The sequence below is a fragment of the Saccopteryx bilineata genome, chromosome 11, assembly GCF_036850765.1.
Source record: "Saccopteryx bilineata isolate mSacBil1 chromosome 11, mSacBil1_pri_phased_curated, whole genome shotgun sequence".
NCBI classification, from domain to species: domain Eukaryota; kingdom Metazoa; phylum Chordata; class Mammalia; order Chiroptera; family Emballonuridae; genus Saccopteryx; species Saccopteryx bilineata.
Genome location: NC_089500.1, coordinates 10,421,806 through 10,437,553, shown reverse-complemented (window position 1 = coordinate 10,437,553; position 15,748 = coordinate 10,421,806). Strand labels below are relative to the sequence as shown.

At 43.9% G+C, this 15,748-nt stretch overlaps 2 protein-coding genes across 2 annotated transcripts in view; one reads left to right on the top strand and one right to left on the bottom strand.

Moving 5' to 3' along the window:
* The window catches only part of PHLPP1 (PH domain and leucine rich repeat protein phosphatase 1), a 189,680-nt gene that overhangs the window by 79,188 nt on the left and 94,744 nt on the right, over positions 1 to 15,748 (top strand). The window contains exon 2 of the mRNA XM_066246453.1: positions 14,973 to 15,169. Within this exon, the coding sequence (XP_066102550.1) occupies positions 14,973 to 15,169 (197 nt within the window). The remainder of the gene's footprint in view (positions 1 to 14,972; positions 15,170 to 15,748) is intronic.
* On the bottom strand, positions 4,365 to 6,958 carry LOC136315563 (DNA topoisomerase 1-like). The gene is given in 2 exon segments (XM_066247263.1): positions 4,365 to 5,211; positions 5,213 to 6,958. Coding segments are annotated over 2 exon segments (1,563 nt in total). The 5' UTR covers positions 5,990 to 6,958; the 3' UTR covers positions 4,365 to 4,425.

The following is a 15,748-nucleotide window of genomic DNA, read 5'->3' as shown; positions in this document are numbered from 1 at the left end:
GCAGTTTGAGTAAGTAGGGGTGCACCTTAGTTAGCCATTCTCAGATTGAAGATTTAGTCATTTCTGAACCCTGTGGACTAGCGTCATCGTTTCAGCAAAATTTAGCTGTTACCCCTCAGTCCTGATGTTTTGCGCTATTTAATGCATATACCTCTTGACATTGTTCTTTGTGGAGAAGTACCACAACACAAAGCCAGCCAGGAGAGCAGGTGGTGAAAATTCGGAAGTCTACCAAAGTGAAGGGTGTTAGAAAGTAGAAGTTGTATCTGAAGAAGTCTGCCATCCATTATAATGGAAACTATAACAGAAAGTTAGTGAAACTATTTCAGTGATTTTTTTCTAGCCAAGGAAAATTTGCTCATCAAATGAGAAAGAAAACTCAAGAGAATGTTGAAAAGGTTCTTACCATAGGGTCTGAAGTTATGGCCAGGAGAAATGAGATGATCATTTTTGGGGATGAAACAGATGGCAAAGACATCAACTGACAACTGAAGGTCGATTGGATGAAATTTTTCAAATGTGTTTTCTTTGCCAAATACAAAGTTAACAAGAGGCAGGCCACGCCTGCTAACTATATATTGCTCCTGGAACTGAGCTGAAGGAACTCATAAAGCAGGGAAGGGCTGTGGTGTCTGTGAGAGTAAAATTATAATGAAATCCACATTCAAAACAATACTTTCTCTTAGTACACATCCCAAGAAGAGGTGTGAGCATCAGATATTTAGACAACCGAGACTTTAGTTTGATGATGGGATGGGGGACACTTTAAAGATGCCTGAGAAATTAATCTAGTCCCTGGTGCCTTCTCCCCAACTTGCGTCACTTGTTTCTTTGGTCAGGGTTAATCAACCGAGTGCTGATGGTCCACCAAGTCAAAAAGACATCGCTAATCTGGTCCTGTAACTCAATTGGTCTCAGACTGTGGCCCTCAGACCTGCAGTGTGGGCAGAATCGCCACTCCCCACCCAGAATCGCTGGACCAGAGCTCTGGGCGGTGGAGCACGCCGTCTGTTTCCAGCAAGCTGGCCAGGCGGGTTGGTGCCGGCTAACGTTCGAGGCCCTCTGCTGTAACCTGTCTTCATTCAGCATTTCCATTAAGCATTTTAATTTATTTATGGTTTGCTATATATTAACACACAGTGTCCAGTCTTGGTAACCATCTTCATGATGGTGATTTGTTATTAAGTTTATGGCTAATTTTACTGTAGCTAAGTTATCTTAGCAATAGTTGTATTGCTAAAACTGTCAGCAATAGTACATTACTTTGGTTTTTTCTCCCTTTGAAATTACTTTGGCTCTGTTTACAGAATCTGTAAGGACCTGAAAGGCTAATTCACTTTTGCCAGGTACTGTTTTAATGAATATTATAAGGGACATTATAAGCTCTAGTGGTATGTATTCAAGAATTTAGAGATCAGCCTGACCTGTGGTGGCGCAGTGGATAAAGCGTCGACCTGGAAATGCTGAGGTCGCCGGTTCAAAACCCTAGGCTTGCCTGGTCATGGCACATATGGGAGTTGATGCTTCCTGCTCCTCCTCCCTTCTTTCTCTCTTCTCTCTCTCTCTCTCCCTCTCTCTCTCTCTCTCTCTGTCTCTTTTCTCTAAAATGAATAAATAAAAATAATTAAAAAAAAGAATTTAGAGATCAGAGAAAGGTTCAGGGCATGACATTACTCAGGGATAAGAGTCTGTAGTAATTTGGTAGATTAGAATAAACCTCAACAAATGGAGTAGCTGTCAATACGAAGCAAGATTTACTGGGCAGTTGATTATATTTTTGATCTGATACATAAATTAACCCTCCCCAAATCTATTTAGCAACTGGCTATCATTTTCATTAGTTAAAAGCAACTAGTCTTTTTGTTTTTTTCCTTTTCATGGACTTGATTGGGGTGACACTGGTTAACAAAATGATACAGGTTTCAGGTGCACAGTTCTACAACGCATCATCTGTACTCTGTATTGTGTGTTCACCACCCCAAGTCAAGTCTCCCTCCATCACCATTTATCACTGCTACAACACCCTCCTCCCCTCCCCCTCCCAGCAGTCACCATCCTCCTCTACCTCCCCCCACCTCCTCCCCTCCCCCCCACCCTCCCCCTACCCTCCTCCACTTCCCCCCACCCTCCCAGCAGTCACCACACTGTTGTTGAGGCAAAATTTCCAGGTGCCAGTTCAGATCTGTAGATCTTGTTATAGGTCATTTAAATCCTTCCGCCAGCTCTTAAAATGACCTTCGGCACATAATTTAATTCAGTCCTTCTGTTGCTGGAGGTTGTCAAGAAGGATTTAAGGATTTATATATGCAGTAAGGAACATGCTTTAGTGGTTTATCAGCCTAACCTCTAAAGGTGGAGGGAATGAGGTGAGAGTTACATATTTTCACTCATTCCTGATAATTTTCAGCTCCAGGGATATAATAAATTATTTCATTAATGCCTATGTAGTGATCAGACAGTTTTTGGTGCCATTACCATCATGAATATTTTTATTCTATGATGTTTCGGAAATTATGATTGCTCACTGTGCTGTTCTTACTGTTTTTGACTATTTCTGATCATTGTACACCTTCACTAGTTTGTGAAGCCCTACAAGTATTTTCTAGATTATTTTAGAAAATTTAGGTTCTTTTTTTTTTAAGACTTTATTCAAAAAAATTTTTTCCCCTCTTTTTTTTTTTTTTTTTTGTATTTTTCTGAAGCTGGAAACAGGGAGGCAGTCAGACAGACTCCCGCATGCGCCCGACCGGGATCCACCCGGCATGCCCACCAGGGGGCAATGCTCTGCCCCTCCCGGGCGTCGCTCTGTTGCTACCAGAGCCACTCTAGCGCCTGGGGCAGAGGCCAAGGAGCCATTCCCAGCTCCCGGGCCATCTTTTGCTCCAATGGAGCCTCGGCTGCAGGAGGGGAAGAGGGAGACAGAAAGGAGGGAGAAGGGGAGGGGTGAGAAGCAGATGGGCGCTTCTCCTGTGTGCCCTGGCCGGGACTCGAACCCGGGACTTCCGCACGCCAGGCCGACGCTCTACCACTGAGCCAACCGGCCAGAGCAAAAAAAATTTTTTTTCAGAGAGGAGAGAGAGAGAGAGAGGGAAAGAGGAAGAGAGAGAAGGGGGAGGAGCAGGAAGCATCCCATATGTGCCTTGACAGGGCAAGGCCAGGGTTTCGAACGGGCGATCTCAGTGTTCCAGGTCGATGCTCTATCCCACTGCGCCACCATAGGCCAGGCAGAAAATTTAGGTTAACGTGTCTTACTATGTTCAGGTAACTGGAACCAAGTGAAACCAGCATAGTAAAGTTGTATTAGTTATTCTGCCAAAACTTTGTCACTTTAACTACCACGCATGTATTATCTTAGAGTTTTTTAAAGGAGTGTCTAGGCGGGTAGTTCTGGCTGGAGAAGTCCTAGGGGCCGAGTTCGCTGGACATCACCGGGGCTGGACAGTCGGCCTCATACATGGCTTGTCTATGTGGCTGCTGGGAACAGGACGTGCTTCCTTGCTGGCTGTTTGCACGAAGATCCAGTTCCTTATCTTGTTGGCCTCTTCGTAGGGTTCCCATAAGGTCCTGGTCACATGACAGCCGGCCCCCCAGAGCAAATGATCCTCAAGAGAGCAGGGAGGAAGCTACATGGCCCCTTCCACCTGGTTTCAGAGTCCCAAGCAGCCTTCAAGTCGGCCCCTTTCTGTTTGTTAGAGTTAGTCACTAACTGCCGTCCCTGTACCAGGGGGGTGGAGTCAGACTCTACCTTTTGCAGGGAAGAATTTAAAGGAATTTGTGGACCTATTTTTAAACTACTGCAATGATAGGTACTAGGATATATTTAGCAAAGATGTATAATTGGCAGCCACCAAATTTTACTTCTATGTTGTTGTTGTTTTTTTTCACAACTGCTTCAAGTTTAATGAAAATCGATTCCCATGACAATAGATATTGATGACTCTAACAGGTGCACTGGGTTTTTGTTCTACTTAATTTTAAATTCCTGAAATGGGGGAAAGGGGAGGGAGTTTAGGAATTCATTTCTATTAAAATATAGAAGTTATTGCAAAACCCTAACTGTAAAAACGCACCAATATAATCGGACTTTGTATACAGTAGCTAAGAGAATCCAAATGCATCAGTGAGACAGCGAATTTGCCTGGCGGAACTCTGACAAATTCTCGGCCACTTGCCCTCTTGAAAATAAAAACAAAAACCAAATCATACAGCTAGAATTTTGATATCTGAAATATTTTCAAATAGGTTGTCCATAGGACAACTGGCTCAGCTCTCCCTTATATCATCTTCAGGTTTATCTTTTCTCAAAGATGTTGGTTTGTTAAGACGCCGTCTTGCCCCCACAGGTGAGGGCGTGAGGCTCACGGTTCGTCCATCTTCCCCAAACACCGCTGCTCCTCTGCACAGAACTCTGCTCCTCCAGACTGGCTAGAACTCATAGTCGTCGTCCGCCATGTCAATGGCCCAGGCAAACTTCTCCCTCTGGGTTTTGTTGTAAATTTTCTCAATGGGGACCCCCCACTTCTTACACCAAGCCACTGAGATCCTCGGGTCCAGGTAATTCAGTTTGGAGGTGCCCAAAGCAATCTGTTTATTCTCCTCTCGGTCTGTGGCCTGAATCTCGAGCTTCATCAACAGCTCCTCCAGTCTCTGCACAGCCTTCTTCTTTGACTCGACCACCTTCTTGGTCTTTGCGTCCTTCATGACCTTAGTATCAGCTTTAGCACTTTTCAGGTCTCTCCGAGCATCTGCAAGCTGTTCCTTCTTGGCATCAATCTTTGATTGCAAGTTCATCATGGACTTCTCAAACGTTTTTGGTGGTGCCCTTTGATGGTTACAGAGAATCGCAACCGCTTGGTTGGCACGGTTATAAGATAGGATCTTCGCAGGGATGTTCTCATCTGGGGCTGTGAGCTCCTTCAGCTGCTGCTGTAGCATGATGGAGGCATTGTACTTCCGGAACACCTTGACTGTCAAGCCCTCCATGAGGTCCTGAAGATGCTTATTTAAAATAGCAGTATTGAGCCTATCAAAGAGATCATCCTCGGGCTGTTTGTTCTCTATAAATAGTTGTAAGTTCTTAAACACTCGTTTCTCAACAGGGACTTTGTTATAGTATCTGATGGAGTCCTTCCCCAGGAAGTCAAACTCGACCATGTATTCCTGGCCGTCCAACTCTGGGTGCAGGTTGATGTGCTCCACACGCAGCGAGCGAGCAGCAGCCCACGGTGTCCGCCGTTTCTCCTTCCTCCTTCTCATTGCCTGCTCTCAGAGCAAGCTTGTCAATGAAGTACAGGGCTACAGCTCTCTGCCAGACCTTCATCTCTTTGGACTTCCAGTCCTCTCAATACTGGTTCCGGATCTTGTCCACACACTTCTTTAGCCGCTGAGCAGTCTCATATTTCTGCCAGTCCTTCTCACCCTTGATTCGTGAACTGGGGTTCAACATGATGTATTTAATGGAACCGTGGCTGTTCTCTGTCCAGGAGACCAGCCAGGTGACCTTGTTATCATGTCGGACTTCTTTCCATTTATGTCCTGGAGGAGGAGAAGGAACGTTGGCATCTTTGCTTCAGCTGATGATGATGTCCTTGGGCATGATCCGCCTCTTCAGCATGCCCATCTTGGGGTGGTTGCCACGGCCATGGAAAAGCCCAGGTGGCTCGATCTTGAAGTTGGCAATCCTCTCTCTGTGGTTGTCCATAATACAGAAACCATATTCTTTCAGTAACTTTTCATTCTCTTCTTTGATTTTCAGTTTCTCTTCCTTGCTCATCTGTTTCCGAGCTTCCGACCGGGCTTTGAAATACTGGCTCATCTGGGTAAAATCACATTTGCTTAAATTGGTGATAATAGTCTTCTCTTTGTTAGTCATTTTCTTTCTCCAGTCTTTAAAGAAGTTTTTCCTAAATATTTCCTTAGTAGTATATTCATGGTCGAGCATTTTTGCAAAGAACGTGGCTACCTCTTCTGCTTTGGGGCTCAGCTTCATGACTTTACCATCATAGTAAAACTTGACACTCTCTGGAAGAGGCTCATATGGTGGAGCAAATACAGGGCATTTATGTTCTAGGAATTTCCACTTGATGCCCTCAGGATAACGCTCTTCTTCCCACCATTTCCACTTCTGCTCCTCTTCCTTCTTCGGCTTCTTTTTCTTGCCGTCTGGCTCAGGAACTTTTTTATCTTTATCTTTATTCTTGTGTTTTTTCAATTTACTTTCCTCTTCTTCCTCTAGGTTTTGTTTCTTCTCTTTCTTGATATCTTCTGTTTTAATTTTCTTAGGTTTATAATCAGCAGCATCCTCATCGTGAGGCCTTATATAAAGCTTTAATGGCTTTATATCCTCTTTAGGAGGAGCGAAATAGCCATCATCTTCAGGTTCATCTTTAATTCGCGGTGGACTCGAGAAGCCGTTTTTCTTCTCCTTTGTTATCTTTGCGTCCCCGGAGGCTCAAACCTTTTCCTCCTTGCGTTTTTCCTTGTCTCTGTCTTTATGTTTATCTTTATATTTTTCTGAACTTCCATCTTTGTGTTTGTTTTTTTCTTTCTCTTTGTGTTTCTTTTCAGAATCTTTATGTTCACTGTTGCTATGCTTGGACTTTTCTCGGTCCTTCTCCTTGTCCTTCTTGTGCTCTTTGTGCCGGTGTTTCCGATCTTTGTGTTTATGAGAATCATTCAATCGGAAATCCGCTTCGATCTGGGAGTCGTTGTGCAGGTGGTCCCCACTCATCTCGGCCGGAGCGGCGGGTGGCAAGGGGCGCTGAGCAGACGCAGGCGGCCGCACCGGCCTGCGAGGGCGGACGGGGGCTCTCGAGGCTCCCGGAGGCGCTGGTCGGCGGCAGCGCCGGCAGCGGCGGGTCTGACACTCCCGGAACCGCTGAGGCGGCGACAGTGGCAGCGACGCTTACAGACTGCCACAGGCCTCGAGAGCAGACCCCAGCAGTTGTGTAACAGCCTAAGTTCGCATTTCGACCTGTTGTTGTTTTTTAATGGTCTTCTAGTTAAACCAAATGTTTAGGCTACTTATGTATATGTTCCTGAAAATTCTGAAAAGGATTTATGAGAAAATGGAGTTGGTGAAGGGCAGGATGCGAACCCCATGCGTCTCTATAACCAGAGCACTAACAAAAATCCTAATAGGGACCTCAGGAGACAGCTTGGGACAGCCTGGGCAGGCAGTGTGGTATGGCTGGAAGTTGAGTTGCCTTGAGAATATTAAAAATGTCCAATAAAAGAATAGAAATGCTAGCTTCAGGGCATTGAGATAGGGCCTGGACCGTGAGCTTTTTCCTTTGTTTTTGAAAGTTAGAATTTGACTGCCCTTAATCCGATTCCTCTTGCGCAAAGTGAATCCCTTGTGAACCAGAACGATGTTCATAGGATGCCGACATCTCTCCTCTGTGTGCTCATTTATGAGCTAATTGGTATTCATGAAACACATTGTAGCAGAGCAGACTCATTTCACTTCTGTAAATAAACACATCTAATCATGTTTATTAATTTATTTAGTCATATTTCCTGCCTATAGATAAGACGAGTAGACTTTCATTTTAAAAGTTCCTGGTCAAAATTGTAAGTTAGTGATATCCAAATTAGTGATTTTCTTACTATATTCTCCCCTCCACCAAAAGCTAAAGTTCTCTCATTTTGTGGAATGGTAGTTCAGCATAGACTTTAAAGCCTCAGAAGAGAAGAAAGAGAGAAGAAAGAAGAAATGAGCAAAACCCCAGACTCTTTTATTTTAAAAGATGCAAGAATTTGAGCCTCACAATGAACTCTTTGTTCTTTGCTCCAGACCCATGTTTATATAGGGCTTATGAAAACAGACTGCTGGGCTCCACCCTAGGAGACTCGGAGGAGTTCCAGGGTGGGGGCCTGAGAATATGCATTTTTAACAAATTTCCAGGTGACTGTGGTGCTATGGTCCTAGGACCACACTTTTAGAACCACTGTGTCAGAAGCAGTTGTTATACTAATCTGCCCTCCTCCCACTTGAGTTGACAAAGAAGGCTATTTTATTTAGAATTCTCAGCCAGGATTTTCCCATCAGAATAGGTCAATCCAGTTATCTTAGTTATATCTATTAAGCATGAAGTTCTCATATTTGTGGCAGGTTAGAGAGATAGATGAACTATGCATGATTGTTCTGTTTACACTTCTTTTTCCAGAAGGTAGGACAGGGACACTCAGCCAGAAATGAACTGTTCAGAAGTCCAAACTGCTTAGACTAATACTTAGATGGAAGTCAAGAAGGACCTGTGAATGGAGAGCAGAACTAACCACAAAGGTCAGGTTTTTACTTTGAAAAAGGGCAGAGAGCTAACGTTAGGCCCTTTGTTTTTGGATTGAACGTAAAGTTAGGCAGCAAATTAGAAGTTGCTTCTATACTCACTAAAGTCAATAATTGGAAAAGAAGAGAAGAACTTAAGTTAATACTATAGTTTGGAGCCATTTCGGACAAGGGCTGGTAGCTCTTCCAATCCATTGGTCCTACCGGGCTTCTTGGAATGTCTGAATATAGTAATACATTGATATTCAGCACTTTGAAGGAAAAAACAGTTGGTGTAAAGACTGAGTTAAGTTAAAAAATAATGGCACCTGTTCTAGCCACGATAGAGTGACAGGGACCGATTATATACTCTCACCTGGAACTATTAAAAATCAGACACTGGGCATCGGGCAGCATAGGACACAAAATCCCACGGCAAGTGTACTCCTTGAGAGGGGGAACAGATTAGAACCCTAAACATGTCCCAACTAACTGGTGGGAGAGAGCCCCAGGCCCCAGCAGCAGAGAGGAGGGGCCTGGGCAGCCTGGCAGGCACTGCCGCTAAGCAGCTCGGGGTTACCAAGCAGAGTGCTGGGAAGAGGGGTGCTGGTCTGAGGCCAGTCCCAGAGGAGTGCGGGGAGTCATCCATGAACCTTCAGCTGGGTTATGGTCAGGGTGCGTGTGTAAGAGAACTTCCTCACGGCTGGGGGGAAGAAGACCGCAGAGAAGGAGCAGAGGGGACCACTGAGCAGCTCAGTCAGGACCAGGAATAGCTTGCTCCTACCAGCCACAGTAGGACATCTCATCATTTACAGGGTATCAGAATACTCAGCAGGGGATTGCTGGCTAATACTGCTGTTAGCCTCCAGGCTTACGGCCGCTCTGGTCTTAATATGGCTAAGCTTAGAAAGCAAACCTCCTAAGAACTGAGCTATTTCCAACTAACTTAACTGTGTCCCAGAACAAAAACTCCATAATATTTATAGAAATATAAAACTACCCAGCACTCCACAAGATTTTAAAAGTTTAAATGACTGGGATCCAACATGAATGACCAGGTGTGCAAAGAAGCAGGAAAAAATGACCTATAATGAAGAGAAAACTCAATGAAACAAAACTATTGCACATGATACCAGTGATAGAATTAGTTGACAAAGACATGTGAACAACTATTTTGTGTTTCATTTTGTGGGCGCGTGTGTAAGTGTATGTGTGTCACACTTTTGAACTTCGGGAGATGACAAGAACACTTGGTGGAATTAACAGTAGATGACACACTGCAGAGTCAAAGATTAGTGAGCCTGAAACCACTATCTACCAGGATCTGTGGATTGCAGCTCAAGCAGTGCTGAGAAGGAAGTTTACGTAGCACTAAAATCCTATATGGGCAAAAGGAAACGCCTCAAATGGGTGACTTCAGTGTCATATGAAAGGTTCCAGCTAGTGCAGTGAAGCAAGGGGAAGAAATAAAAGGCACACACATTTGCGATGGAAGAAGTGAAAGAGTCATTCTGCACACAGGAGGGCTCATGCTACCTGCTTTCAAGACTGATAATAAAGACCCAGTAGCGGAAGGCAAATAGATGGGTGGAACAGAAATAATAGAGAAATTGACCCACCCAACTAGGTCAGAAGGGTTTTAATGCAGGTGCCAAAGCATGTTAGTGGGAATGATAATCTTTCAACAAATGGTCCTGGAATTTTAGGTAGTCTTTTGTCAACAAACAAACAAAAAAACAACCCTGCCCGCCCTACTTGAACTTATTCCTATTTCTTGATATGTATAAAAACTTAAAATTATAGGCCCTGGCCAGTTGGCTCAGTGGTAGAGCATCAGCCTGGCGTGCAGAAGTCCCAGGTTCGATTCCCGGCCAGGGCACACAGGAGAAGTACCCATCTGCTTCTCCACTCCTCCCCCTTTCCTTCCTCTCTGTCTCTCTCTTCCCCTCCTGCAGCGAGGCTCCATTGGAGCAAAGACGGCCCGGGTGCTGGGTATGGCTCCTTGGCCTCTGCCCCAGGCGCTAGAGTGGCTCTGGTCACAACAGAGTGATGCCTGGGAGAGGCAGAGCATCGCCCCCTGGTGGGCAGAGCGTCGCCCCTGGTGGGCGTGCCGGGTGGATCCCGGTCCAGCGCATGCAGGAGTCTGTCTGTCTCTTTCCGTTTACAGCTTCAGAAAAATACAAAAAAACAAAACAAAACAAAAAAAAAACAACAAAAAAAAAACAACTTAAAATTATAGACCTAAATGTAAGAATTAAAACTATAAAATTTCTAGAAGAAAACATAGGAGAATGTCTTAGTGACCTTGAGTTTGTCAAAGAGTTCTTAACTAAAACACAAAAAGCATTAATTATATGTGATAAATATTTGGACTTCATTCATATTGAAATTTTGCTTAATGTTGGAGAGGCTGTGGAGAAAAAGGAACCCTCATACACTGTTGGTGGGAATGTAAAGTAGTACAACCATTATGGCAGAAAGTATGGTGGTTCCTCAAAAAACTGAAAATAGAATTACCTTATGACCCAGCAATCCCTCTACTGGGTATCTACCCCAAAAACTCAGAAACATTGATACGTAAAGATACATGCAGCCCCATGTTCATTGCAGCATTGTTCACAGTGGCCAGGACATGGAAACAACCAAAAAGCCCGTCAATAGATGACTGGATAAAGAAGATGTGGCACATATACACTATGGAATACTACTCAGCCATAAGAAATGATGACATCGGATCATTTACAGCAAAATGGTGGGGTCTTGATAACATTATACGAAGTGAAATAAGTAAATCAGAAAAAACCAGGAACTGCATTATTCCATACGTAGGTGGGACATAAAAATGAAACTAAGAGACATTAATAAGAGTGTGGTGGTTACGGGGGGAGGGGGGAGAGGGAAAGGGGGAGGGGGAGGGGCACAAAGAAAACTAGATAGAAGGTGACAGAGGACAATCTGACTTTGGGTGATGGGTATGCAACATAAGTGAACGACAAGATAACCTGGAGTTGTTATCTTTGAATATATGTATCCTGATTTATTGATGTCGCCCCATTAAAAATAAAATTATTAAAAAAAAAAAAAAGAAATTTTGCTTTCCCATAGTACTGTCAGGAAAATGACAAAGCACACCAGACTAGGGGAAAATATTTCAAGTCATGTATCTGACAAAGGACATATTCTGGACAAAAGATTTAAATTAGTCACTTCAGAAAAATCAGTAAGGAGGATACCACCACCTGTGCTCTAGAACAGCTAACAGGGTTGACAAGAGGTTAGAGCCACTGGGACTTCCTGCCCCGATGGTGGGGATGTAAATGGCACAACCCAGCCATTCCTGTCCTACGTGTTTACCCAAGAGAAGAAAAGCATATGCTCACACAAGAGCTTTACATCAATGTCTCAGTCAAAATAGGAAAAAAGAAAGAAACAAACAAATAATCCAAAAGTCCATCAGCTGCTGAATGGTTAAACTGTTATGTTCATAGTGGATACTATGCAATAATAAAAATACTGGGAGCTCCTGGCACACGGAACAGTTTGGACAACAAGTGACAGAAGCTGATCAGTGGTTACCTGAGCATGGAAGGCTCTGGTCAGGGTGGAGGGAGAGGGAGAGATCACAGTGGGCACAAGGGACTTGGCAATGATCAGAGCTTCTTTTCCATGAGTGGGTTTATGGGGGTTCAGTCTTGTAAAATTACTGGGTGCCAAGGGAGGAAGAAAGAGAAGGCGTATGTTTTAAGTCACCTTTTGTTGTGGTCAGGTCCCTATCTCACCTTGAAATACTTGCCTTTGTGTTTCCTCCTGGGTTATATAAGAAAATGCCTTAAACTTGTAGAGAATTAGTGTAACACTTCCCTTCTTAATTGATTGATTGATTGATTCATTTATTTTTGAGAGAGAGACATCGATTTGTTGTTCCACTTATTTGTGTACTCATTGGTTGATTGTTCTATGTGCCCTGACTGGAAATCGAACCTACAACCCTGGCACATGGGGACAACACTCTAACCGATTGAACTTCCCAACCAGGGTTAGCATAACAGTTCTGAAATAAAAGTTATAACAATTGATCCAACTTTACACTGACAGGCATTGATCACTTATATGTTGTTGATATTCATGAAAGCCTAGCCCAGGGGCCAGGAAACTATGGCTTGCAAGCCAGATGTGGCTCTTTTGATGGCTGCATCTGGCTCGCAGACAAGTCTTTAATAAAAAAAAATAATACATTAAAAATATAAAACATTCTCATGTATTACAATCCATTCATTTCCTACCGCTCATGTTCATGGTTGTGGGTGGCTGGAGCCAATCACAGCTGTCCGCCAGGACAACATCAAATTTTTATTGGATAATGCATAATATACACAGGTCGTTGTATGGCTCTCACGGAATTACATTTTAAAATATGTAGCGTTCATGGCTCTCTCAGCCAAAAAAAGTTCCCGACCCCCCTGATCTAGCCCTAGGACAATTGGAACTCCTCTGAATTGAGAAGTTTGAAAATGGCTGGGGAGAGCTCAGATAGTTCATTATGTCACAATATAAGGAAGTCTGACACAAAGGGGGTGCACCTGGGTGACTGCCCAGGTGTGGACTGCTCATTCCTGTCCACATTCCCCAGAGCCCAGTCAGTACACACCGAGCCCTCTCAGTTTGGAGGGTATGTCTGATCTGGAACACCCGGGAGGCAACAGACAGCAAGGATATTGAAATTCAGTCAGAACAGAACAGGAGAGATTTGGTTCAGGCTGGGATGTCCAGGGCTTTCCAAGGACAGACTGACCTTACCATTGGGCTCTAGGACCATTCAGGCCCCTTGGGAATTTTTCCAACTGGGGAATAAAAGGCCTGTCTCTGTTGGCGTCTCCTACGTTTCTCTTATAAATCCCTCCTAACCTTAGTCCGCTCTATCTGGGGGTTTGCTCTGGGACTTTCTCTGGGATATTTGCAGAGTTGGAGAATTGAAGGGCTGTTCCCTATGCATCCCTGTTGTCAATTGCTAAAAACTCCCAATGTGACAGGTCTGTGAACGTGACAGTTTAACAGACAAGTATCCTTGAAGCTGCTCTCTGCTCTAGCTGAATAAAACGCCTGTGTTTTTGCATACATTAGTCTGTGTGGAAGTGTGTGCATGTGCATATTTGGATCAGGTTCTCTGTTAAGAGTGTTAGTCGTGGAAATTGGATTTTGGAAATCCACTTGCCCGCGCTGTGCCTTGTTTTTAGTCTTGCACTTACCTTTCATTTTTCTCTTTGAGTCTCCTCTCTAACCCGTCTTCCCCAGAGGAAGAGCGTCTGTCATATAGAAAGAAGTTCTTAGTCTAGGAGCTTGGGCATCTTCCTCTTCAGGGTGCAGATGGCACAAGCTAGTGACAATGGTCCAGTCCATTGCTGGCAGCCTTTGGAAACTCACGTCTATTTTGAAGTCTCCTGGGCTTCCCCCCGCCTTGTGGGTGCATTAGCATGAGGTGGACAAACAGCTTAGTGGAGTCCCGGGTCTGCTACTGTGGCTGGCTGTGTGGCCGTTGCTGGGTGCCAGGTTCAAGTACATGACCCACTATCACAGTTCACGCTGACCCAGCCCTGGCAAAGTATGTGGTGTGCAGTATTCATTTTATAAGACATTCTGATAGACTGGGAGAAAGAGGAAGTGAAATTTAAATCTGCTGGTTCTGTTATTTGCTAACATTTCTGCCCAGAGGTATGTGTTGGGAGGTTCTCACTCTTGGGATCCAATTGAGATTTATTTTTGGTGCTGCTGCTCTTCCTGTTTCCTTCTTTAGTAGCTATGAGACCTCTCCCCAAACTGCTTGCTACTTAGGGTAATTTTAATAGTCATAAGAATATAATTTCTCTTGAATCTGTTTCTTCTGCTAGCCCTTGGCAACTAGGCAAACCTCCAAATAAATATACCATTTCTGACTTGGGTTCTGTTCATAAACCTTGTTTATTCCTTCGTATCCTGTTCATGTCCCTTGTTTATTTCCAAGCGTGGTCTTCAGTACTCTTGGATATTATATGTTCACTGTCTAGAGTCGGGAAGGGCTTTTCTCCTGGTCGATATAATTCCTTCATGTGTTAATCACAGAAATTCTCCTGTTCAGTTGGTAGGACTTGTCTAATGTTGTTCCGCCAAGTTCATGTTCTCTGCTGGAAAACGGAGATTTCTTTGCACAAGTCACAGGCTCACAGCACGCCATGCTTCTTAGATCAGTGTGAACCTTATCTTTTTTTTTACAGAGTCAGAGAGAGGGACAGATAGATAGGAATGGAGAGAGATAAGAAGCATCAATTATCAGTTTTTTGTTGCAACACTTTAGTTGTTCATTGATTGCTTTCTCATAGAACCTTATGTTTGAGGACAGAGCTTATGACTACAGTCTTCTTATTAGAAAACCCATTTATTTTTTTAATTTCCCCCTGAATAGTAAATACAGGGTGGGGCAAAAGTAGGTTAAAAGTTGTTCATATGGAAAATAATACAATAATGCATTTTTTTATTTACATGTACGGCGAGGGTAGGTGGTAGAGCTTATTGCAGTTGGCATTACTTTGGGTTTCAGATTCTCTCCATTGCAAATTAGATTGTTTCTCTATAATTATGCTCTGTTGTCCAGGATATTTGTCTGGTATTCCAATGAGTAGGGAAAGACTTATTCCGTGAAGACTAACATGTTTGCCTGCGTTTGTTTCAGGAAAACCTCACAGCACCGGTAGCTCAGAGCGGATTCAGCTCTCAGGAATGTATAATGTCCGAAAGGGCAAAATGCAGTTGCCAGTGAACCGATGGACCAGACGCCAAGTCATCCTGTGTGGGACCTGCCTGATAGTCTCGTCTGTGAAAGACAGCCTGACTGGGAAGATGCATGTGCTCCCACTAATTGGTGGAAAAGTAAGTTTAAAACAAACGGGGATGCTAGTAGGTTTCCCAGCGCCATAAAAGAGCTTCCCCTGAGCCACTTCTGTAATCATGGGCAGATGGTTTTCCGCTCATCTAAGGTCTCACTCAGTTCCTGTTGTTCTCTGCCAGTGGGCATTGGTGGTTAGTGGGATCCCAGCAAATAACGATGCCCCTGGCTTGCGGGAGGCTGTGATGTTACTACTTGCTTCAGAAGTGATGCATCTTACCTACAGGACCAAAACTAGAGCAGCTGGAATTTTGGTGTTATAGTTTAGCTGCAGATGATACATTATTACTTCTGTGTAGATGTCTTTTGATACCTGGAGCATATGCTTTATAACACAGTGATCCTTACATCCATGACTGTAGGGTCATCCAGGCATGCTTACTGAAGGTTAGACTCTCTAGCTTGAATCTCTGATCCCACTTTGCCATACCTGTTTGTGTTTAGTGACTGGTGGGGTTAGCATTTTTAATTTATCGCTCTAAAGAGTCATACTTTTTGAACCTGAAATGTTACTCATTTTGGAGAAAACCTGTGATACAGCTAATAGATCTTTCTGAATTATG